At 40.0% G+C, this 25,634-nt stretch overlaps 2 protein-coding genes across 2 annotated transcripts; one reads left to right on the forward strand and one right to left on the reverse strand.

Moving 5' to 3' along the window:
- Positions 1–2,469: 2,469 nt before the first annotated feature.
- Positions 2,470–4,439, reverse strand: LOC143625832 (FCS-Like Zinc finger 8-like). Its single transcript, XM_077096069.1, has 2 exons — positions 3,551–4,439; positions 2,470–2,766 (listed from the first exon to the last, which is right to left on the reverse strand). The coding sequence occupies exons 1-2, from the start codon at positions 4,132–4,134 to the stop codon at positions 2,694–2,696; spliced, it is 657 nt and encodes a 218-aa protein (XP_076952184.1). The 5' UTR covers positions 4,135–4,439; the 3' UTR covers positions 2,470–2,693.
- An 18,161-nt stretch (positions 4,440–22,600) lies between these two features.
- LOC143625833 (uncharacterized) lies at positions 22,601–25,409 on the forward strand. The gene is made up of 6 exons (XM_077096070.1): positions 22,601–22,662; positions 22,872–22,943; positions 23,034–23,129; positions 23,616–23,719; positions 23,788–23,924; positions 25,092–25,409. Exons 2-6 carry the CDS (start codon positions 22,884–22,886, stop codon positions 25,172–25,174), a joined length of 480 nt encoding a protein of 159 aa, XP_076952185.1. The 5' UTR covers positions 22,601–22,662; positions 22,872–22,883; the 3' UTR covers positions 25,175–25,409.
- Positions 25,410–25,634: the final 225 nt, after the last annotated feature.

Here is a 25,634-nt window from a genome sequence, read left to right on the forward strand (position 1 = left end):
AAAAGGTAACTACTATGCTTTTTTTTTTATTAATCAATTGATTTACACTTATGCCCTTTGTTTTTAACATCATAAAAAATGAACATTCTACGATGTTCATGTATGAACCAATAAGAAGAGAAGATATTGAGTACCTCATTAACAATGTTTTTATGATCACACTTTTGACAATTGTATTAATAAAACTAGTGTGGAATTAAGTAAGCATTGTCGTAGTGAAATCATACCAGGTGAGGAAGTTTGAACTCCGATGCCAACCATTGAACCACCATAATGATTCATCATCAAAGGATTCAATGACATAGGGAAACCACTCGTCGCTATAGATCACGTAAGAGAGAAATATCGTTCGGCTTGAGAAATTCATAAGGCGGGATTAGATCCTGGTAAAAAGAGTAACCGTGGATGTTCCCACAATGGTTCTTCCAAAGCCATCTAGGCCAAGGCTCAATGAAAGCACCACTTGATACGGTTTATTCGAGATAACCGCAAATCTTCCAAAAACACAAGACAAAGAGGAAAGGAATCCGAATAATTATTCTCTGATTATTATAAAAAGTTCAACAGTATTTAAAGAAAACAAAAAAAAAAGTAGGAGCATAGTCAAACTAGAAAACAAATTCATAATTAAAATAAAATAACTTGTAGATAAAGAAATAAGATTTTGATACTATTCGAAGATCCATCCAAATCTTTTTAACCTTGATAACTGGTAGGCTTATAGGTCTCTCTTTTAGACCACGTCCTTTATGCTATTTGGATCATATCAAAATGACAACTCCCAAGAGTTGGAGCATAGCACCAGAAGTTGAGGTAGCAATAGCAACAATCGGTCAATAGTCGTAGTAGCAGTAACATGAGCAAAAGGAACAACAGTAATGTAGGAATAGCATTAACAATAATAGTACCAAAAATGACAGTAAATATAGTATTAATGTTGTAGTAGTAGCGTTAGTAGTGATTGTAACGACAATAATAACAATAGCAGTATTAGACTATTAGAGCATTCTCATTCCATCCCCCAAATTTTTGTGAATGAAGTTTGTAAATTATAGGGTGGGGTTTTGAGTGGTTGTGAGTGTAAATTATAGGGTGGAGAGAGAAAAGATAGTATTTTTTTGTAAATTTAGGAAAAAGATAGTGATTTTTTGTAAATTATAGTGTGGAGAGAGAAAGTCAGAAAACTATAATGATAAAAGTAGGGATGGGCATTTGGTACTTGGTACCGGTACCGAAATCGGTACCAAAGTTTTGAGTTTCGGGATCGGTACGGTACCGGTATTTCCCGAATTTTTACCTTCAACACTGGTACCGGGACGGTACCATACCGGTACCTAACTGAATATTTCGGTACCAGTACCAAGATTTGGCGATTTTCGGGATCGGTATTTTCGGTATCGGTACGGCACCGAACTCATCCCTAGATAAAAGTATGAAAAAGAATATTATTTAATTAAACTCTAGAGAGAATTGTAATGTTTTTTAGTGTAATTATAGGGACGGAGATGAGAGATAGGTTGAGAATGCTATTAGCAGCCATAGTTGTAGCAATTATAGTAGACGTCGTCATCATTATCATCATACTCAGTAAATCTCACTAATATCAAAGGTACAGGTATCTTTGTCTTTAGGATTTGAGAGAGAGCAATTATAGTAGTAAATAGTAATAACAATATTTTACGAACTTAATATCAGGTTGGTCGTCGGTCTTCATGCTTGTGGACGTGTTTGTTTAGGCCAGGGAGTGGATGAAGATAAAGGGTGGGACCCATAGGTCTTTTTTATTATTTATTTAATTATTAATTTTTCATTAATAAATTGGATGGGTCCAAGGAGATTTTTATACTCATTTTTCCTTTTACACCAAGAAAGGGGTAAAATATTTGATCCACGCCCACTTTAACACAATTATTATCGTACATCAATACTAGAGACAAAGAGTGTCTTAACTTTTAATTTCACTAATTATAATAATAATAACAATAATAATAATTGTAATATTGGTATAAAAAAATAATAAAATAACTCATCTTCAAGAACGTGCCTTTCAAAATGTCCAAGTTGGTCATTGATATCAAATCCACATTTTTTTTATGGTTTAAACATCGGTGCAAGCGTTTGGACCTTGAGTGAAAAAAATGGTTGCAAGTTTAACTTTATTAATTTCCCTTGTAATTGGTCTTGTATTCCTTTACAGCTTCTTTATTTTCCTTTATTTGTACGTTTGGACTTCTCACTCTTATAAGTCTTGTTTGTTTCATTTTATAAAGTTGGCTTTACAAAAGAAGAATAATAATAATAAAACAACAAAAAACATAAATAATACATTGTTGTACGTTTTTAACTGTTTAAGTTTAAAGAAGAGGGAGGTATATACAACGTTTAATATTGTTTGCCAAATCACGTCATTTATAGATCAAATAAGTCCAAAATAACATCATTACAATATTTCTTTTCTTTTCTACAAAATCATTACAAGGATAGTGGAATGGTAAAACGAAAGCTGATATAAAGTTTAAAAACAAAAATAAATAAACAAAAAACACCAGAATAATTATTCACGATAGGTTGCTAGAATTACAATCCAACAAAATCGAACTCTTAACAAAATTCCCATCTTGCGCTCATGAATATGAAGATAGTACAAACTTCAACACCGAAAACCAAGGGGCAAAATAGTCACTTCATGTGATTTAGTTCATCATCAATCCATCAAAAATCATTTCTTGGCTTCTGCATTCTTCACTGCAGAAAGCCTTGTCACCCCTGTGTAACAATAAATAACTTTTAGAGTTATTAAAATGATCATTAAATATTCTATTTTATATTTTATAAAAGTATTTAAAATAAAATAATTATATTTAGAATCAAAATAATTAAATAAATATTTCTACATACGATGAATAAAACTATTAAAGAGTGAACGAGTCAAGCCATCATTAACTCGGACTTGAGCAGGTAACGAGTCAATTCTTCTTCACTCCCTAGCTTGAATCGGTGCCGGTGAGTTGGTGACAATACAAGTCAAGTTAACTCGGCTAAATATTTTCAATCGAGCATGAACTCAGCTCGTATTAGTCTAACCTCCAACTCGAGTCAACTCATGGCTCGATAAGTATTTTAACTATTTCTCAAGTATTAAGCCAATTAACAAAACCATCCCATTACACAAATTATACAATTTTAAAGTAAGACAATAATTAAACTACCAACAACCAAGATATAGAATCTAATTTTTGCGAGTCAAATCAACTTGAGTTTTTATACACAGCTAGCTACTTTTGGCTTAAACTCGGCTCATCCACTAAACGAGTAATCGGGCTAAACCATATCTAGCTAGATAGCTTAAAACAATAAGCTAAACGAGCTACTAGTCACTAGCTATCATAACCTGGACCCATCGATAGGCCACTAGGTGTGAAAAGTATTAACCAATAATTTGTAGCTAATATAAAATACTATCCCACTTACTATACAACCAAAACTTAATCATAATTAATTAAAGTTATGTTATTTTCTAATTATACAATATTTAGAAATTTGGACTTACCCATAAATAAGTATATCATTACCCTCTTCAAGATTCTTGTTGCATGTGTGACAAAAGCTTAAAAAACTCTCACAAACCGGTGGTTTCGGACCAGGCTGCTTCAATTCGGGCAACCCGATTACACAATTGTCATAAATATGAGTCGTTTTCGGGTTCGGGCCATGCGATACCACCCGGGTATACTCTTCCGAAAGCTCCATTTCTTTTAACGACAAAGGACACGTAAAACTCCGGGGCGACCCGAACCCGGTACCCGACCCGCCCGAAAAATGAGGACTACGTGTTTTAATCCCATAATCACCGCAAAATTCAGGAATCTGAATCTTCAAATTCGTAGCAAACAGAATCTTACGACTGATTGTGTTGGGTTTTTGATCAGTCTCATCAGGAAGTTGTTCGATTAACGCCAACGCGATGCCTTCCGGGTCAAGTTTTTCCGGCGGGTTTTTTTCCGGGTTGAGCCGGTTTTTAGCGGGTTGAAAAGGGTTGTCCAGAATAGAAGTGGGTGATGATTCGGAGTATTTGGGGGAGAATAAGTTGTTGAAGAAAGATGAAACGGGTCGGGTCGGGTTTTGATCGGCCATGAATAATAATAATTTGGGAGTCAGAAATAATAGTAATTATAATTAAAAGGCGTCTTGTACTTCCATGGGTCAAGAGAAACAAGAAGTGATTCGGATTAAAACCCAAGTGTTTGTGACAAAATTAAGGTTGGATTTTTTTGTGGTTTAGTCTGCCCATTTGATCAAGTGTTTGGGGATAAAAATGTTGATTTGTTTAGTTTAAGGAGCAACATGTGTGTTCTTTGGAGATGTCGACACGATGAGATGAGAGAGGTGTCTAGATTTGGTTGAGGAGGTTTTTGGAGTTCGAAGGCATTTTAAAAAGAGAAGAGAGAGGAGAGAGAGTAAAGATTTATTTGGAGTACGATTAAGATGATCAATTATGGAATCCTATCTAAAAAATGTATAAGAAATAATGTACATGGACCACACTATTAAGGAAAAGGTTTATACCATAAAAAATGTATGTAATAGTTGTTTTTGTATGTTAAATATGGTTAATTACATGGTGAACAATATAAACTAGTCAAATTATCTCGAGTGATGTGACGAGGAATTCACTTTGTTTAGTATCGGTTTGTTATGGTATTATAGTACTGGTACGAACTAGTACTTGGTATAGCGACTGAATAAATACAAACCAATGAAATATAGTTGTTATTTGTCCGAAAGAATATATGCGCATGCTTTACATTGATCGATAAACCATATGAATGAATAAAGTTGTAATATCAACATTTGTTTTGCATTGATCGAAAAGCATATAAATAAATAAAACATGATATATTAAAAAGAATACCGAAACATGTTTTTATATCGATCGAAACTATATAAACGAATGCTAGTAACAATTCTGGTATCGGTTCAGCTCGTCACAAAAGTTTTTAAAGGTTTCAAATTAATAGATTAAGTGAAATGTTTGCCTATTTTGTAAAATTTCGTCACGAAAATACAAAATGTTTGCCTGTTGTGTTTTTGGTATTAATTTTTCACCTAACATGTCTTTTCAGAATTTAGTACAATTAAAACTAAAGTAAATGGATAACAAACTTTAAAAAATGTAGAGAAATTCGATTATTCGAAATTTCAAAATGGATAATAAACTTTAAAAAATGTAGAGAAATTCGATTATTCGAAATTTCAATCCATGTGATTGCGTTTAATAGTTTCTTAATAAGTAAAGAGGGAGGGTTAACATTAGATGGTGTCATCTTATAGGATAAATATATTCTATTTTCATTGTAAACGGATGGTTTTTGATGTTAACTCGTTAACAACCTATAACATGGATACGTCAAAATAAATATTAGTTGTTTCTACTGACTAAAATATTGCAATTTAAAAAACTTATCAATTAAAAGAATAATTAATTTTACAAACACCGTGACCCACCACCCAAAACCTCTTCTATACCGTAAAGTAGTTACATACGCTTCTTCTTATCATTGGTAGTGATCTCTCTCTCTCTCTCTCTCTCTCTCTCTCTCTACCATGATAAGAAATTATAAATTCAAAAAACTAAAAGTTAATACATTAGTTTTTAGTATTATTTATTACTGAAGAAACGTGGATCTACTCACTGGTAGCAGATCTACTTTCCTCGGGTGTGATTATACTATTTCACCGATGGTTCTTCTGGATCTGTGTTCTTCCACCTACAAAATGAACAGCGCCGTTACTTACCCCTCAGAAAGGGACAGAGGGGTCCTCTTTGGGGTAACCCTCCGGCGTGAGAATAAGTATATGTAGGAGAAGATGATAATGTGAGAGTAAGGGAATTTGGAAAGTATTGCTTAAAATGCTGAATACTGTATGTTACTCTGTATGATTGTGTGATTGAGTATGCTTCAATGTGAATCAATGTGTCTGTAACTGTGTACGTTATGATGTATTTATAGTGCTAGGGTTTCCACTGATTGAGCTGAGACCATATTAGGGTTTTGTTGGCCTCCTCCAATCGATTTGCGCCACGTGTCCTCGGAGACACCTGGTGCTTTTTCATTGGTTATAATCACGTGGTAACCCATGAGTCATGCTGAGCTGTCCACCTTTCATTTAGCAGCTGTCAACATCAGCATATCCTTATTCCTTAAAAAGATGCCTTCTGGAAGGTTGTCTGACGTGCACAATCAAGGTTGCCCTAATCCTGATTTGGATAAGGACGAGGTTGATTATGTGCACGTGTGATATGCGCCCATCTTGAGGATGCGCGAGGTCTTCTCTTTATTCTCACGCGCAGATATTTCATGCGCAGATGTGATACGCACAAGCATGTAATACGCGTCACGCGCGGATGCCCCACGAGCATGGGTGGGCATGTATGATGCGCGAGCATGTGATATGCGCCGCGCGCGGATGCGCCACGCACGATGTGATATGCATAAGCATATATGATGCGTGAGCATGTGATACGCGCGAGCATATGTGATGCATGAGCACATGTGATGCGTGAGCATATGTGATGCTTGAGCATATGTGATATGTGCAAGCATGTGATGCTTGAGCATAAGTTTTGGCTTTGTACCTTGATAATATCTTTGACTTCTAATGTCTTGTATATATCTTGTGGGTTGACCCGCCCCGCTCGGTGTTGAGGCGGGTACATACCTCTTCAAGCCCCCCCAGTCTAATGTGTGTCTTATCTCGCGCGAGCGCGGTAAGATAGATATTAGACTTACTGATTTGGTCTTTTAAAGGGGTTTTGTCGTTTTCTTGGTTGTTTCCATCGTTGCGCGAAGTTCTATCCATTTGGTTGAAAACGAATCGTCTGTGTACGTGACGGTTGCTGACGTGGGTCAGTGATGGAGACGTGTCAGACATTTCGTGTGCTCGAGGTGCTACAGTTGCCTTTCGTGTCCCCTCACATGCTGTCAGGGACACGTGTCGCGCTCGCGTTGGTCCGTTCCTGCGAGTGGGGGCGCGTGAACTCTGGCAGCAGCCGTATAGTTTCCTTTCATGTCTCCTCACACAGTGTCAGGGACACGTGTGACGCTCGCATTGGCCAAGACCTGCGAGTGGGGGCGCGTGAAGTCCGTTCAGCATCAAAATTTCTCTCTCCTGGGCCTATAAAAGCCAGCCCTTAGAGTTTTTATCCTTCACCTTCTTGCTTATTCTTCTGAGCTTTTCTTTCTTTGTCTTCTGATTATCCTTTTTTCTGCTTCCCAAATATCTGTTCTTCAGAAGTTTCCGTTTGATTTTCAGTTGTATGTCTGATAGTTCGGACTCCTCAAACCCGTCGATCACCTCAATCGTTTCCCGAAAACGCCGCGTGAAATCCGTAGTGATGTCGACGTTGAAGAAGAAAGGCAAGGGGAAGAAGGTTGCTGAGGGCTCATCGGAGGAGGTAAGGAGGACCAAGGTGGTGAGGAGGTGGAATGAAATCCCCTGCAAATTGAGGCAGGCTGATCTTGACAGCCTTATCGCCTCTCAGGGCTTTTCCACCCTGTTTGGCTGCATGTTGCCTGGGGCCGGGCAAACGGCGGCGGACCCGCCTGCCGGCTATATATCCCTATATAGCCATTTTTTCACCCACTGCAACCTTCGTCTCCCGATAACAAGGTTTGTGGGTGCACTGCTGAAGTTCTATGGGATTCATATATCCCAAGTCCATCCGTTTGGACTCGTGCGCATGACTCACTTTGAGTTCATGTGCAAATCCCAGCGCGAGGAGCCCACTCCTCGGCGCTTTCAGTATTTTTACAAGCCCAAGATCCAAGACAATTGGTTCTCTTTTATTCCTCGCAGTCAGAAGGTGAAGTGCTCCACTGTTTCATTCAAGAGCCTTCATGACTGGTCTGAGAGGTTCTTTTACATAAGGGCTGGTGTGATCCCCATCCGTATGACCATGCGCTCTATCTCTTCTGCGCCTGCGGATGAGGGTGTCCTCAAGAACCCAACAGGCGCCTGGGTTAATAAGCTGACCACTGAACCATCCCCCGCCAAGAGCATTCGCGAGGAGGCGCTGGTAGGGGTCGGCATGAGTAAGCTGTGGGCTGACAGCGCGCTTGAGCCCGTAATCCAAGTCGACGGGTTGTGTAAGTTTATTTTATTGCTTTATTTCTTTTTCTGCGCGAACATAATTCTTTTTGCTGATATCACTTGACTTGTTTTTGTGCAGTCACCAAGGATTATATCCACGCCGCTTATGATGATCAAGTGGAGGGTGGCTCCGTCGCGCTTGGCGCTGGGGAGGTTGGTTTCCCAGATCGCTTCGATGACATGTTCATCCCTGTGGATCTGGAATTTGATTTTGATGGCGACGCGCCTGGTAAGCCTTCGCATTTATGCTTATTCCTTTAGAATACCAAAATTTATTAACAGTTCTGTTGATTGTATTTGCAGATGCGCTCGAAAACTACGAGCTGGAGCTCGCGGAAGAGGAGGAGGAGGAAGAGGAGGCGCCCCTACTAAAGCGCAAAGCTAAGGGGAAATCTGGCGCAGGGGGCAGTAAGAAACAGAAGAAAGATGACACCCCTATCGCTCATCCCCATGCTCAAACGAAGGGACCTAAGGAAACCCAGGTGTTTACCACCAAGGTTTCTTTAGCTTCCCTGCCTGTGAGAGTGGGCAGACCTCCTGTCCACTTGAGGTATGGTGGCGTCACCTCCTCCGTCCGCGCGGCTGAAGAGAGAAGCAGTGCCGCGCCTGCGACAGGTATACTTTGCTTATCTTCATCTGATTGAATTATTATTAAACCTTTGCTCCTTTGAATGTTTGCAGGACCGGCGACGGTCGCAGATCAGCCGCAGGCGCCACAAGGTGCTGAGGCTGCGCCGGGGGCTGCTTCGAAGTCCCCTGTTCTACCCTCTGAAAAGGGTAGAATGAACTTTATGGCGATGTTCGCCGCGCGAACAGAATTGCGCCAAGGTATGTTTTGCACATTTGTCTTCTGAATTTTTTCTTTTGGATCCAGTCATAAACCATTTTTCCTTGTTGATTTGTTCATAGGAGTTGTAGCTGGCGTACAACCTGCTGGTGACACTCCTGGCGCCGTTGCCGGCGCCGCTGGTTCTGCTCCTGCTCCTGCTAGTGCTGAGTCTCCCCTAATTGGGATTACCAAGGAGCAGGAAGCCGTATTGCGCGCCGAACTGGCGGCGTCGAGACCTCCCTCGCCTCCTCCTACACGCAGCCCTCCCCGCGAGACTGGTTTGGAGCCCTCCAGGTCGCAGGAGAAGAGGCCTATTGAAGAAGATGAGGAGGATGAGGGGGCTCAAGCTGAGGACTCCTTGGGAGACCGCGCCAGCCCTGCGATGCCACAAGACTTCGCAGCGCAGACTTCTGGTGGGGCTGGCGCTGACTTTTCTGCTTCATCCCCGCAGGTATGTTTTAATTTGTTGCTCCGCTGCGCGTACCTCCATATAAGTATGTTTTATGACTTAGAACTTTTCTTGTGTTTTGCAGGAAGGTGACCACGTTTACCGCCCGAGATGGAATATTAATGAAGACAGTTCCTTCCAATCCATGGGCGTATGTGAGGACTTCTGGGCTCATGCCGTGCCTCCTACTGAAAGGAGGTATCAGGAGGAGCGCACCCGCGCGGACTTGCTGAATGACCATATTTTCGCTGGGTCGGCTTTCTTTGCTGCCTCCCAGGAGCTTCGTCGTGATTATATTAAAGTACGCGATGCTCTTGTGGAAGCCCAGCGAGAGGCTAAGGTGGCCGCCTGGAACCTTTCTGATGCTCGCGCGCGAGCTGAGAAACTCCAGGCAGAGCTCAGCGAAAACCGAGCAAGTGCCAACACCGCCTTTATTAAGCGCGGGCATGAGCTCCAGGCTGCGCGGGAGAAGCAGCAGGTGGCGGAGGCCGAAGTTGCCAAGTACGCGCGGAGAGTGCGTGTCTTGGAACAGCAGGCGGAGGTGCGTGACCAAGCTATCGTCCAGAGTATCACTGAGAAATCATCACTGGAGAGTGAGGTTGCGCGCCTGAAGAAGGAGTTGGCGGCCGCGCAGGCCGATAGAGATGAGGCCTTGGCGACGGCAGCGTCCAGCCAGGAAGCACTTGATGCTGCGCAGGCGGAGAAAGAAAAAATTTTGGCGGCAGCAGCGTCTGATAAAGAGGAGCTAAAAAAGACCAAGGAAACTGTTGAGTTATTAAACTCCCAGGTTCCTGCCCTCGAGACGTCTGTTGCTGGCCTCGCGCAGGATCGCCAGTGGCTGGTGTCACAGGGCATGACTCGTTGCGCTTTGGCGATGAAATATTCTGCCGAGTTTCAGGCCCTTGTGATGGACTGCAATGCCGCCGCGCGCTTGGTGGGTCGAGCTGAAGGGTTTACGGATGGGTATGAATATGGCATGTTGAAGAAGAACCCATCCGAGTACCCTTACAAGAGCGACGCGGCCTGCGCGGACATGGCCGCGGTGGGGGAGAGGTATATGAATACTCCCATCCCCATCCTTATGCAGGTACCTTGACCTTAATGAGTTTTACTTGATTAATTTTCCAAGTGTTTTGTACTCAATACTTTTCTAATGATTTGCAGATAGCTGCGCTTGCTGACCAGCCCGACCTCGGCGCGCTAAAGAAGTTGCTCGATGAATGCGAGAGGGCTGGTGGCGATGATGGTGGCGCGGGGGATGTTGCCCCTGCCAGCGGCTCTGGCGCGGCGAAAGAATCTGCTCCTGACACCGTCGTGATAGAAGACTCCATTGAGGAGGAAGAACTTGACTATGGTCAGTTCGGAGATGAGGAGCGGGCCGCGCCAGATGCTGAGGGAGATGATGAGGGTGATGAAGTGGCTGACGTCGACGTGGAGACTTGAGAAGCCCTTCATCAAATTTTTTATTTTTTTATTTTTTTTATTTTTTTTTTGTTATACTTGTAATTTGTAACTCATCATACTTGTAAATTTCAATGCTATGGAATGAAACTTGTTTTCCCTTTTTCACATCTTGCGCATTTCCATTCATCTCTTCATGTTTGCTTGTATAGATATAAGATATGCTTGCACGTTAAAATAAGAACAAGGTTGTAAGGGAATTATTCACTTAACCATAGTCCTATTTTGTAAGTGGTTTCGCAGTATCTTGATTATGCTGACACGCGCGATGACTTTTCACTATTCCTTTTTTGCGCGTCGTTGTCGCGCGTTTTTTATATGGAATTATGAGTTTTAGCCATTACATGTCAGCATGTGTTACTCAGATATCCACTTTGATTCCGCGCGCGACCTCGACCTGAGACCTCAACAACTATGATTTGGCATGTGCTTTGCCTTAGTTGTGTTTATGGATTTTTATGATCAGGCTGCGCGGGATGTAAGATGGATGTTTGTGAGTGTTTTGAGCTAAGGCTCTTTGTTTTGGGCTAAGGCCCTGACGTTTTTAAAGTTAAGACTCGTTAACGTGTTTGAGCTAAGGCTCGTAGGTTTGGGCTAAGGCCCTGACGTTTTAGAGTTAAGACTCGTTAACGCGTTTGAGCTAAGGCTCGCGCATGTATGTTTTACTTCGTTTTATTTTGTTTTGAAGTCAATATAGTGTTGTCATATTGCTCCAAATTAATAAAGGAAGTGTGAAACATGTATGCAAAGGTAATAGAACAAATATTGAAAGATAGCGTGACTCATCATTCATGATGGCTTAAAAGCCTTGATTACATATTTGAATTTTTACATGAAGCATTTTCTAAGCTGTGCTGCGTTCCACGCGCGCGGTATCTTTTTTCCATTCAAATCTTTTAAAGTGTACGCGCCTTTCCCCAATTCTTCTGAGATTTGATAAGGTCCTTCCCAATTGGGGGACATTTTTCCTGGGGGTATTGCGCGGCTAGCTTCATTGTTTCGAAGGACAAGATCATTTTTCTTGAAGTTGCATTCTTTAACGCGCTGATTATAATATTTTTCCAGCTTTTTCTTGTATTTGGCTTCATTGATGATAGCCGCTTCTCTGCGCCCTTCAAGCAAGTTGAGGTCCAATCTTCTTTCGCGCTCGTTATCAGTCTTGCTCATCATGAGTACCCTATGGGATGGGCATCCAATTTCTGCTGGGATCATAGCCTCTGTCCCATAGGTTAGGCTGAACGGGGATTCGCCATTGCTAGTTTTGCTTAATGTTCTGTGCGCCCACAGGACATTAGGTAACTCTTCGACCCAAGAATGGGATTCTCCCTCCAACCTTTTCTTCAACCCATTTAACAAACTTTGATTCGCGCGCTCCACTTGGCCATTCCCCTGAGGGTGGTAGACCGAAGTGAAGATTTGGTTGATGTGCAATTCTTTGAGCCAGCTGGATATCTTCCTGTCAGTGAATTGTTTGCCATTGTCGCTCACAATTTCCATAGGAAGGCCAAAACGGCAAATGATGTGGCTCCAGATAAATTGCTTCATCGCCTCAGCTGTGATTTTTGCTAGTGGCTTGGCCTCAACCCATTTTGTGAAATAGTCTATCGCCACTACCAAAAATTTCACTCGCCCTTGCGCTTGTGGCAGGGGCCCCACAATATCAATGGCCCATTTGTGGAAAGGCCATGCGGAGGTCACCGGAATCAAGTTGTTCTTTGGCCGCATGGTGTTTGGCGCGTAGCTCTGACATGCCTTGCATTTTTGGATTTCTTTTAGCGCATCCAAGTACATGCCTGGCCAATAGTAGCCCGAGCTCATTGCCTTGGCAACCACCATGCGCGGGCCAGCGTGTATTCCGCAGATTCCTTCGTGAATCTCCCTAATCACATAGCTTGCTTCTTCAGCATCCAGGCATTTCATGAGCGGTCCAAGATAAGAGCGTCGATATAATGTTCCATCGAGTAGCTCATAGTTCTGCGCCTTGTGTCTTATCTTTCTCGCCTGTGTGCGATCGTCCGGTAACTTCCCCTCCTTCAGGAATTCCATTATTGGAGTTATCCAGGATGAAGGGGTTGTATGAATTACAAGGACAGATTGTGTTTGCACTGACGGGTTGCTCATCACTTCCACCCTGACATCTTTGCCAAAGTGATCAAAATTAGTTGATGCCATCTTACTCAACGCGTCAGCGGACTTGTTTTCGCTGCGCGAGATGTGTATGATTTTGAAGAAGTCAAACTGCTCAACGAGCTTTTTTGCCTGCTCTAGATATAGAGGCATTGTGTTCTCCTTGGCGTCATAAAGGCCATTGACCTATGCGGCTACCAAGTAAGAATCAACATGGGCCTCTAGCCTTTTTACTCCGAATTTGCGCGCAATGCGCAGACCAGCCAGCAGGGCTTCATACTCAGCCTCATTGTTGGTACTCTTGAAGTCCAACCTAATAGCATAAGTATATTCATGATTATCAGGGTCCACCAGTTTGAGACCTGCGCCGGACCCTTCGCTGTTGGAGGCTCCATCAGTGAATAGCCTCCAAACATCTTCTTCATCATTTGCTCGCGGAGGGTCTACCTCGCGCTGAGCTTCTTCAATCTTTCCCTCTGGGATTTCCGTGATGAAATCCGCTAAAACTTGACCCTTTATTGCTGGACGGGGCTTATAGGTGATCGTGTGTTCACCTAATTCCAGCGCCCACTTTGTCAGCCTTCCGGAGAGCGCGGGGCGTCGCAAGACTTGCTGGATGTTGTAACCAGTCAGAACTTCAATAGGATGACCATTGAAGTATCTATGAAGCTTGCGCGACGCGTGTGTTAGTGACAAAACTAACTTTTCCATGATGGAATAGCGCGTCTCAGGGTCTGTCAGCACCCGACTCACATAGTATATTGGCGTTTGAATCCCCTTGCGATCCACCAATAATACTGCGCCGATGGCGCGGTCTCCAGCTGACAAGTACAATGTAAGGGTTTCGCCAGGAAGTGGAGCTGTGAGCGCGGGCAGCTTTATGAGACATTCTTTTATCTCACTGAAAGCTTGCTCAGCCTCAGGCGTCCACTTGAATTGGCTCTTCTTCAAGCAGTTCCTCAAAGTGTTGACGAATGGAGTAGATTTGCTGGCGTGGTTCGCTAGGAACCTGTTGATTGACACCAATCTACCATTCAGCTTCTGAACCTCTTTCATGGTGGATGGTGAAGGCATGTCAAGGATGGCTTCCACCTTTTCAGGGTTCACCTTGAAACCATCCTTAGTGACCATTACACCAAGAAATTTCCCCTCTTCCGCGCCGAAAGTACATTTGCTCGGGTTGAGTTTCATGTTAACTTCCGTTAGGCGCTGAAGAGTTTCCTCGATGTCTTTGAGCATTTGTCTCTCCTCCCTGCTCTTGATCACCAAATCATCAACGTAGACTTCTAGATTTCTTCTGATTTGTTCACTGAAAACCGAATCTATAAGTCTCTGATAGGTGGCACCCGCATTCTTTAAACCAAAGGGCATTTTTGTGTAACAAAAAACACCCTTGTCGGTTCTGAAGGCAGTCTTGTCTTCGTCTTGTGGTGCCATTTGAATCTGGTGATAGCCTTTGTAGGCGTCCAGGAAACATTTGAGCTTGAATGGCGCCACGGAGTCCACCTTTGCGTCGATGTTTGGGAGGGGGTAACAGTCTTTCGGACATGCTTTGTTGAGGTCCTTGAAGTCAATACACATCCTCCATGACCCGTTGCTTTTCTTTACCATCACAGGATTGGCTACCCACGTCTGGTATCGGATCGGGCGGATGATGTTTGCGCGCAACAGGTCCTCAACTTGCTCATTCATGGCCTTCGCCTTTTCATCCCCCATGATTCTCTTTTTCTGAGCAATTGGCTCCACCGACTTGAACGTGTTAAGAGAATGTTGCGCCAAGTCTCGCGGGACCCCAGTCATATCGGAGTGTTGCCACGCGAAGACCGACGTGTATTTTGTGAGCAACCTTTTCATTCTCAATCTCGTTTCGTCTGAAATGGTAGCGCCAATTGTGACCGTTTGCTCTGGGAATTTTGGGTTTAAAATCCACTTCTCTGGCGCATTGTCCGCCATTGGAAGTTTCATTCTCCCTTCCCCCGGCGTACTTGTCACTGCGCACAAATGATCGCGGTAAACAAATGTTACGCCTGTTGGTGTAGGGAACCCCAATGCGCCGTGCGCTGGCGACGGTACAGCATTAAATTGAGCAATCGTTCCCCTACCCAGGATCATATTGTGGCATGACGTGGTGGGCAAGACCAAGAAGTTGACAACTTCGGCTCGCTTGTGCTCATCATCCCCCATAGTTAGTTCAAACTGAATCTGGCCTAGGGGATGGATGATTTCATTTGAAACACCACAGATTGGTGCGTTCACAATTTCGAGCCGCGCTTGGTCTGCCGGGTCTAACTTTCTGAAACATTGGTCATACATAATGTCAGATTCGCTTCCAGTGTCCACCAGGACTTTTGACACTTCGTAATGAGCAATGTGTGTGGTGATGACGAGAGGACTGCTGATTGAAGGGCCTCCCCTGATTCTTGGGAAAATGACTTGCTGCTCGCGCCAATCTCCGTGGATTTGCGCGCTTCTCTTTTTTGACGTCTGCCCTTGTCGTCCCCCCTCAGCCACACAGATTCTTTTGTATTTCTTGCTGGCAGAGGCTCCTTCCGGTTGCTCATCTTCTATTCTTTGGTTTTTCACCAAGTGAGCCAGCCTGCCTGATTTTACATCCTTCTCGATCGCATCCTTTAAATGATGGCATGCGTCGGTGTTGTGGCCCGGGGACCTGTGAAATTCACAATATTTGCCTCTGTTTTGCGGTCCCTTGTAGTGTAGTTGCTTGGGGGGTTTGAATTGGACATTCTCAGTACTTAACACCTGTGAAGGTGTTTTAGTGAGGGGAGTCCATATTCTTGGCAGAGGTCTGCTTGGATCTCTGCCGCCCTCCCTCTTGTCACCCTCCCCGCGATTACGAACATCTTTTTGGGGCTGGGGTGAGCTTGGTTGCGCTTGCTTTTCTGCGGAAGAAAAACTTGTTGGCTGCAACCTGGACCATACAGAGTTCTGTTTGGCCCTCTTCTCTTTGCTGCGCGGTGATTCAGCCTGATGCGCTCTTTCTCTTGCCCTATCTTGGGCAATCTGTTTTTCATTTATCGCGAAAACTCGCGATGCCTCCATTAACTTGGCCCACGTGGTGGGCATGCCATCTTTGCTTACGAGAGCTCGTCGTAGTTGATCACTGCGCGCGCCTTGTATAAAGGCCACGCGCAGGAGTTGCTCGGTTATACCTCCGATTGCCAGAGACTCCTGATTGAACCGAGTGATGTAATCTTCAATCGTTTCATCATTCCTGCGTACGCAGTGCATGATGTCATCAGGATCGCGCGTGTGCCTGCGCTGCTGTACGAAGTGGGCTTGGAACTTTTCTAATAGTTCCTGGAACCCATCAATTTGCCCAGTTGGCAAGCTCTCGAACCATACCCTCGCCGCGCCCGTTAGGCAGCGAGCAAACATATGACACCATGTTGGCATCGTCCAGCTCTCTAGGTTTCCCGTGTTGTAAAAACCTTGCAAGAAATCGTCTGGATCTGTCGTGCCGTCATATTTACCCAAACCACTTGGCATCTTGGTCTTGTGCTGGATGGGAGCCTGCGCGATGCGCGCAGTGAACTTTGAGTGTTTCACCAAGATGGCTGGTCTGTAGGGTGTGGTTACGTCCACTTGCCCTCTGACTGGTGGGCTGTACGGCATGTGCAGATCCAGATCGGCTCTGGCTCCAGGCGCCATGTTCACAGGCGCGCGGAGCTGTGAGCCTCCTGCATGAGTATCCCGCGTCTTCCTCATGCTATGCACTTCTTCATCACTGAACTCAGTGTGTGCAGTGTGAACAGAATGTCCTTCTTCCGGCGCGAGCGGCCTTTTTGTAGTCTGCTTATCAAACGCTTGCCTTTGTGTTTGGTCGGCTAGCTTTTTCTGTTTGACCATTTCATTGTACTTTTCCATCAGACGCCGCTGCTCGTTTATGAGCCATTCATTCGGATCATTTGTTTCTTCTTCTGGACCCATTGGTCCTTTCAGTTTCGCGCCGGCCATATTTTGTAACGTGAGATCGTCTGGAGGAGTTTCAGTCTGGCCGTGAGGGGTTGTGACGAAGGGACGGTTGCTGGTGGTACGCGTAGAATCACGCGGAACCCTCAGAACCTGCTGTCCGTCGTTAACACCCTCACGTTCAATATCCTCCAGAGCTTGATCAACGTTATGAACGCCAGAAACCATGGTGATTGATTTTTTTTATGTAGATCTGATGAGATCTGATTGCCGATGTAACAGTGGATGGCGCCAATGAAGAAACGTGGATCTACTCACTGGTAGCAGATCTACTTTCCTCGGGTGTGATTATACTATTTCACCGATGGTTCTTCTGGATCTGTGTTCTTCCACCTACAAAATGAACTGCGCCGTTACTTACCCCTCAGAAAGGGACAGAGGGGTCCTCTTTGGGGTAACCCTCCGGCGTGAGAATAAGTATATGTAGGAGAAGATGATAATGTGAGAGTAAGGGAATTTGGAAAGTATTGCTTAAAATGCTGAATACTGTATGTTACTCTGTATGATTGTGTGATTGAGTATGCTTCAATGTGAATCAATGTGTCTGTAACTGTGTACGTTATGATGTATTTATAGTGCTAGGGTTTCCACTGACTGAGCTGAGACCAGATTAGGGTTTTGTTGGCCTCCTCCAATCGATTTGCGCCACGTGTCCTCGGAGACACCTGGTGCTTTTTCATTGGTTATAATCACGTGGTAACCCATGAGTCATGCTGAGCTGTCCACCTTTCATTTAGCAGCTGTCAACATCAGCATATCCTTATTCCTTAAAAAGATGCCTTCTGGAAGGTTGTCTGACGTGCACAATCAAGGTTGCCCTAATCCTGATTTGGATAAGGACGAGGTTGATTATGTGCACGTGTGATATGCGCCCATCCTGAGGATGCGCGAGGTCTTCTCTTTATTCTCACGCGCAGATATTTCATGCGCAGATGTGATACGCACAAGCATGTAATACGCGTCACGCGCGGATGCCCCACGCGCATGGGTGGCATGTATGATGCGCGAGCATGTGATATGCGCCGCGCGCGGATGCGCCACGCACGATGTGATATGCATAAGCATATATGATGCGTGAGCATGTGATACGCGCGAGCATATGTGATGCATGAGCACATGTGATGCGTGAGCATATGTGATGCGTGAGCATATGTGATGCTTGAGCATATGTGATATGTGCAAGCATGTGATGCTTGAGCATAAGTTTTGGCTTTGTACCTTGATAATATCTTTGACTTCTAATGTCTTGTATATATCTTGTGGGTTGACCCGCCCCGCTCGGTGTTGAGGCGGGTACATACCTCTTCAATTACTAATAGCATGCAACGAACAAATGTACCCGTATCTCACATATAAAGTAGGCCTTTTGATGAAGTGAAGGTTAACCATACCTTTATTTAGGGAGACAGAGAGGTTGTCTCTATGAAACCTGACTCAAAAAACCAAATTCTTTTTACAATAAAAAAATACAAAAAAAAATGTATTTTCGTGATAGACTAGGAAGGAGGAGATGAAAAGGAATCAAAACACCTAGAAAGTACGTACCTAGCACCCACACATATGATGAAGACAAATAAAAATGGTAGAACAAACCAAAATACCTAGACAAAACTACACGTCTCCTTAAAAATCCTTAACATTTATCCAATATCTCAAATTCTCAATAACTTATATCATTGATCATATTCGTGGATAGGTGAAGGCCTTACAAATCTCACTTAACCTCTGCTCATTAGCAGTCAATTTGGTTCTGCCTTTATTACGTGACCCTACATATAATTACTTACATGATTCTTTGTGTGTCTACTCTATACATGCCCAAACTATCGTAATCACCAGTAACTTATGTTATCCTAAAAGCGTGTCACCTATGATTAATCCCAAAAACTAAATTCCTGATCCAACCTTATATGTCCACATATCCAACTCAACATCCTCCTCATCTTTGCTAACTATAATCCTCCTTGTCTTTGCTAACTATAACTTTCATGTCTATGCCTTTTTTTTTACCAATGGTATGATAAAAAATAAAAATAAAATGTTTATAAGTATGGTTCAAGTAAATGAATATACATATTTCGGATAATCGGTGAACATTTTAAACATCGGTCTGAAATCCGGTTTCATAGTCGTACCCATCTCTAGTCTCAAATCGTCGAGTTCAGTTCCTTTGCCATCTCTACGTTAGATAACCTCCCTTCTTACCTTGATAGCATAGGCTGATACATAACCACCATTCTAGAATTGTTTTTTTTTTCACAAAGGTTAGTTCATCAAAGTTTATGTAAAAAAAATGTACAATATAAAATTAAGTTTTGATAATTACTTCGTTTTAATAGTGTTGATAGATAACCACCGTCTTATTGTCCTTTTAGCCTTGTTTCTAGTTTTCTTGCTAGTCGATTTGGTTTCTTTATAATATATCTCCGTTATATATGTATAAAAAAAAAATTTTAAGTCTAGATCGAGTTTGATTAACGTTAAACTAATATAATTTGGTAAATCCATCTTAAATTATCAATGACCACGTTGCATACTAGCATGCAATTCAACCAAACATTGGGATGATACTAGTTTTTCTTTCTGAGTATTTAGAACATTCTTGACGGGTTCCCCATTCCGATCTCTATAATTACACTAAAAGTCATTATATTTATTTTTCCGATCAATTAAATAATATTTTTTATATCTTTATTATTACAGTTTTGTATCCCCTCTACTCACAACAAATTCAACAAATATTAAAAAAAAATAAATAGAGGCAAACAAAGTATCCCTAAATTTACAAAAAATCACTACGTTTCTCTCTTCTCCCTCCTCCACTCACCCAACCCAATCAAACTAACATTCCATCCTCATAGCAGCCCAATCGTCATTATTTTTTATTAAATAAATATAACTTATAATTGTTACTTTTTTTTATTAAAAGTGACTAGAAATATAAAAAATAAGTTCTTCATTTAATAAATAAACAGTATATTTAATTTAACGTATTAAAAAAAAGAAAAGAAAATTATGTCAATCAAACAAAATTACAATTGTAGCTTGAAATATAAAATTAAACTTACAAATGATACAAACTACATAATCATTCGTTGCCAAAAATTTGTCATATATGCTTAACTAAATTGTTTTTTAAAGAGTTTCTATATTGCGAAGTCGTTCCCTATCAGTCATATAATTGGATAAGCTTCCTATTCGTTGAGTAGAGTATTGAAAAGTTTGTTCATCACCTTCACTTGAGCTTCTTAGTCGTCAGTTAATAGTTATTTTACATTAAAAAATATATTTTTTACAAACTTTATTTTTAATAAAATTTATACTGACATGTTCACACAAAAAACTGGAAAATACTATATTTTTAGATTTTTTTTTAAAACTTAAATATTAAAAGTTATTAAAAAATAAATATTATAGTTAAAACTAATAAGTGTGACAGATAAATTAAAAAGTAGTCCATTAAAATGTTGACAAGTGACTGTGAGTAGGTTTGTAAATTAGTTTGGTAGAGTGAGCCGTTTGCTTAATTTCATTAATTTTTTATAATTTCAAATAGTAAAGCAAATCATTAATGATTTGCTAATAAAAATTTATAACCCTATCCTGTAATTTGTAAAATCTGCTTTCATTCGATTCCTGGCTAGTGTTTTTCTATTCGTGGGACACACCAAGTCTATTTCCATTAATAATATAAATTATAATACTCCATGACTACGACATGTTACCAAAAATCAAGAAAAATACTTGAATGCTGTCTTTTCATGTTTTCTCTTGGCTATTATTATTTTTTAGTTTAGTTTTTCTTTTTTTCTATACGTTGCGAATTTTTTAGATGGGAAAATGATATATATATATATCTATTTATTATAATAAAATAACTAAAACACCTGTCATTTATAGATTCATTTCTAGCTTAAATTTTTCGTTTAAATTATTCTTTTATTTTAATGAAAAAATATATATTAGCGTAATCAAAACATATCAATTCATAATTTAAGCAACTAACTAATTACCTAAATTATATGGATTAAAAATATACTAGTATTTATTTTAATATAATTAAAATATTTAATGAAATAAGATCTACCCTTTTTCATATATTAAAACAATTTTATATACACTATTGAGTAATAAATTGCGTGAGACTCACCATTTATTCGTATAAATATTCCTTTAGAAAATATATAATTTGAGCTTATAAGCCTTTTAATTTGATAAGATATAGGTTTTTTTAAAGTATTTTATTAATTTAATTTTTATAGCATAATTGTATTTCATTTAAACACTTTGTGTATCACACGGGTTCTAAAGTAGTTATCAAAATAAAGCAAAATAAGAAAGAATGTATTAATTAAAAAAAAAATAGTTCATGGAAAACACGTAAATGAAAATTTGTGTTTTAATATGTAATTTTCAGAATTTATTTTCACTTAAAACTAAAAGCTAGTAATTTTATTATACAAGTACAGTTTAGAGGTATATGCAAGTATCTAACATTGTTTTCTATTATTTTTCTAACTATTTATTAAAAGACATCAGCCCGTGTTGTAGTGTAGCAAATTGATTCTTATGCAAATACACTGATTCCAGTAACAAGATTTTTGAGCTCAGCTCAAGCTAGTATTATACGTGTTTCACTCAAACTCATGTAATTTCTAAAACAATTTAATATGCTATTATTTGTGTCCCGACTACAAAGTTGTGTCTCTCAAGGATATCCGAGGATTGTTTTCCAACGTTAAACATAGAGATATTAAACTCCAGAACATCTGTAGTTATGAAAAATGTACAATCACATATGTGAAAAACATCCCCACAAATCTTTGTTGATATCAGAACATTTGTAGTTTGATTAGTGTTCACATATTTATTGGAAATTTCTAACTATCAATTGCAACAAACATTGGCTCAATTACCTTAACAAAAACTTTATTCACATTGTAAAATAATTAATACTAGACATTAATCGAAGTTCCTATAACTTATCGTAACTCATTTCTCCGCTTGCTTTTTGTATAGAACACTGATATAGTATAACTTATAAAAACTAAATTTTAACGATCCAAATTGTTACAAACTGAAATAAACCATATATACAGCTTGACAAATGATAATCTCAACTTTCGTTTTGGTTTTAAAAAATAATCCCAATTACAAAATCATCGTAGATTTTACGCTTTATATTTAAAGTAATGTCTTTTATAGAGAAAGTGAATGTTAGAACCAGGGATGACCGGTATCGGTACCGAAAATACCGAAATCCCGAAAATCGCTAAATTTTGGTACCGGTACCGGTATTGAAGGTAAAAATTCGGAAAATACCGGTACCGTACCAATCCCGAAAATCAAAACTTTGGTACCGATTCGATACCGACGGTACTAAATCGGTACCGATTTTGATACCGGTATCGATTTTGCTCATCCCTAGTTAGAACCGTTGTTGATCAAACTATTAACATGAATCATAAACGGTAACTAGATAGTAATTTAAATTATTCTAATTAGTTTTTAAAAAATCACCAAGTTACCCTTAATAATAATAAAAAAAAAACCAAAACCGAAAAATGAAAACGGTGAAGAAACCCTAGGTGAGTAATCTTCCCAGTCGCCGAACACTCTGCCTCCGGCTTGGCTTCTAACTCACTGGGAATCAAAGGTAAAACCACCTTCACTCATCTCTTCTATGTTCAAGTTTCCCTTTAATTTGATGGGCCTTTATGATCATTTTACGGCATGTATACCTGGATCCGCATATAGATGTTCGATTATTCGTTCTCAGGTCTCAATTGCACACGAATTACTTCGATTAGGTTTGATTTAGGATTCTTAATCTCATTGTTATTATTATTTTGATAATAATTTCAGACTTAACACATAATGGGATGGAAAGCAGCTCAAAAGCTCATACATCACTGGAAGATTTTGAGAGGAGATAATGTAAAAAGATTATATATTTCTCATACATCTATTTTTCACTTTCATTAGGTTTTTAAGCTGATATTTATATTAATCTTTCTTATATTACAGGTGATGATAATTAGGGGCAAGGATAGGGGCGAAACCGGCACTATTAAACGTGTCATTCGCTCCCAAAATCGCGTTATTGTTGAAGGAAAGAACTTGGTGATTCATCTCTCAATCCCACTCTTTATACACTCAGACGCACATAGAAGAGATAATGAGAAAACTTAAAATATATGAGAAAACTTCAAGAAACCACTTTTAAACAAGAATGAGTTTTTGTTGCTTTTAATTTTTTCATTCTTTTTGTATCTTATTAATCTTTGCAAAAAAAATGTAGTTAGCAAGATGCACATATGTAACTTCGTGAGCTACATATATGCAGCTTCGCATGCTACATATAGTTTTGTACAATACTAACCTTATAATTAAAAGAAATGTTAAAAAGATTTAAAAAAAATTATTGGTTGAAGGTAACAACATAACCGCCTACTCACTATCTCGTTAAAATTATCAATGCACTAGGTATAAGTGTTTTAATACGGTTCTTGCAGCTCTTACATAAATTGGTTCTGTAAAGAATGCGCCCCTGCATATGTATATTTTAATATTTAGTATTTACTTATTTGGAGTAAAACATGTTTGTAGGTCAAGAAGCATATAAAACAAGGGCAAGGGCACGAAGGCGGGATATTCACAGTAGAGGCCCCTCTTCATGTCTCAAATGTTCAAATTGTTGATCCAGTTACAGGGTATGGTTACTTTAACGAGTGGACGGCTTCATTATAATTAAGGCGGTTGTTGATATTTTTATTTTCAGGCAACCTTGTAAAGTTGGAATAAGGTATCAAGAGGATGGTACTAAAGTAAGAGTTTCACGATGCATAGGGGCATCAGGGTCGATTATCCCTCGTCCCGAGATTTTGAAGATTAGGACTACTCCACGACCGACAATCGGTACGGTTTTCATATGCTTATGCTTGTGTTATTTTCTTTTTGGTTTTAAAAAGTGTTGAGACGATTAGGTTCTGAAAAAAAAGGTGCCGGGAGATAGTTTCACATAGGCGTGGCATTTTGGTATTAAAAGTTCTAGTTAAGTATTAAAAGTTCTGGGGGTGTTCATCAGTTCGGACATCAGTTTATTCTGTTAATTATTTTGGCCCTAACCGGAAACCGAACTGATCTGAATTAAAAATGTGTCTAGCCGAACCAAATTGAACCGATTTACCTGGTTCTGTTATCTGATTAAACTGATTATTATTCGATTGAATTCAGTCTGGTTGTCTGGGTAGGCAAGAGTTCCCGATATATTAATTTAGGTAACATTTTTAAGTTATTAATTCTTAAACAACAAAAGCAAGATTATAAAATATTTGTAAATAAAGTAACAAGTCTATAAACTATTATAAACTAAATAAACTTTTAAAAATCTTAAATAAACTAAATACTATATAAAAAAGCAAAATATATAAAAATAAACTATATCCAGGCTCTAGCGGGTTGGATTGGAGTTTGGACCAAATAATGCTCACCCGTGCCTTGTGTTTTCAGAACCATGTGGCCATTTTGGCCCATTCACCTATGAATGGGTGAATTCGGGTTTAGAGACTTCTATCTATAATGAATCAAAGAGGTAGAATAAAAAATGTTAGCTGAAAAAGGAAACAGGTTAAACGGTTTTAAACTTGAAAGTAACAATGTGTATGTGATGCGTAACTTCTTTTGAATCGGTTTATTTATACAGGTAGATTATAGTAGCTACATGTGCACAGAGGATAACCGAAACGTGATTTCTGCTGTCTTTAATTTTCTGGATTGCAGTTTAAAGTTTAAACTCTATTTTTTATTCTCTGGCACACAACAATCTCTTTGTGTAGAGGGCCATTAGGGCAGAATGCATCAAAACAATCTCTTTCAATAGCCAAATCTTAAGTTAAAGAACACACATTTGTTGACTAGTGTTAAAAACTTTTTAGTGAACTATTAAGTGGCTATCATGAATTCCCAAGTTAAAACCTAAAACGACCCATGTAAACAATTTTTAATTAAAAAATCGGATTATTTCTAGTTTTATAAGATTCTTAATTTTCTTTTGTTTTGTTTTTCCTTTTGTTTTGGTAACAGCGGGTCCCAAGGATACTCCGATCGAGCTAGTGCAGGAGAAGACATACGATGCTAAAACCGGAAAGGGCATGCCTGATCTTTAATCAACTCCTGTTTTCTTTATTATTGCATTTGCCATCATTTTAATGGTAAGTTGCAACGAACATTCAACAAGACATGTTTTAACGTTGTTAGTGAATTTAAGATCAGCTTGCAGGTGGTGTCGCATGAATATTTTTGTAGGTTTCGTTATGAAGTAAGCGCTGATTTAAATGAAATGGTTTATCCATCATGTAATAATGCTTTTAATGATCGTATCGTTTATACATTCTGGTCAGTCTTATACTTCTATGCTTAAATTTTGCCCATAAAATTAAGGGAGAGAAATTTCAGTTTTAAACTTTTAATTATGTAAATCCAAACACACCTAGAATATAAAAAAAATGTTTTCATTTTTTCAACATCCACATATATCAAAAGCATTCTCCTTATTTGTGTATATTTTATCCTTTCTAGAGTTCCAAAATACTTCTCTTATTATAATTTCATCATTGATAAATGTTT

Source organism: Bidens hawaiensis, unplaced genomic scaffold (assembly GCF_021521415.1).
Source record: "Bidens hawaiensis isolate Kalapana, Puna unplaced genomic scaffold, B.hawaiensis_p1.1 tig00004242_1, whole genome shotgun sequence".
Taxonomy (NCBI): Eukaryota; Viridiplantae; Streptophyta; class Magnoliopsida; order Asterales; family Asteraceae; genus Bidens; species Bidens hawaiensis.

Coding starts and splice junctions, on each gene's coding strand:
- LOC143625832 (XM_077096069.1), bottom strand. CDS start 4,134: ATGGCCGATCAAAACCCGACCCGACCCGTTTCATCTTTCTTCAACAAC. Junction 2,767..3,550: donor AATGATATACTTATTTATGG/GTAAGTCCAAAT, acceptor ATTGTTACACAG/GGGTGACAAGGCTTTCTGCA.
- LOC143625833 (XM_077096070.1), top strand. CDS start 22,884: ATGGGATGGAAAGCAGCTCAAAAGCTCATACATCACTGGAAGATTTTG. Junction 23,720..23,787: donor ATTGTTGATCCAGTTACAGG/GTATGGTTACTT, acceptor TTTTATTTTCAG/GCAACCTTGTAAAGTTGGAA. Junction 23,925..25,091: donor TACTCCACGACCGACAATCG/GTACGGTTTTCA, acceptor TTTTGGTAACAG/CGGGTCCCAAGGATACTCCG.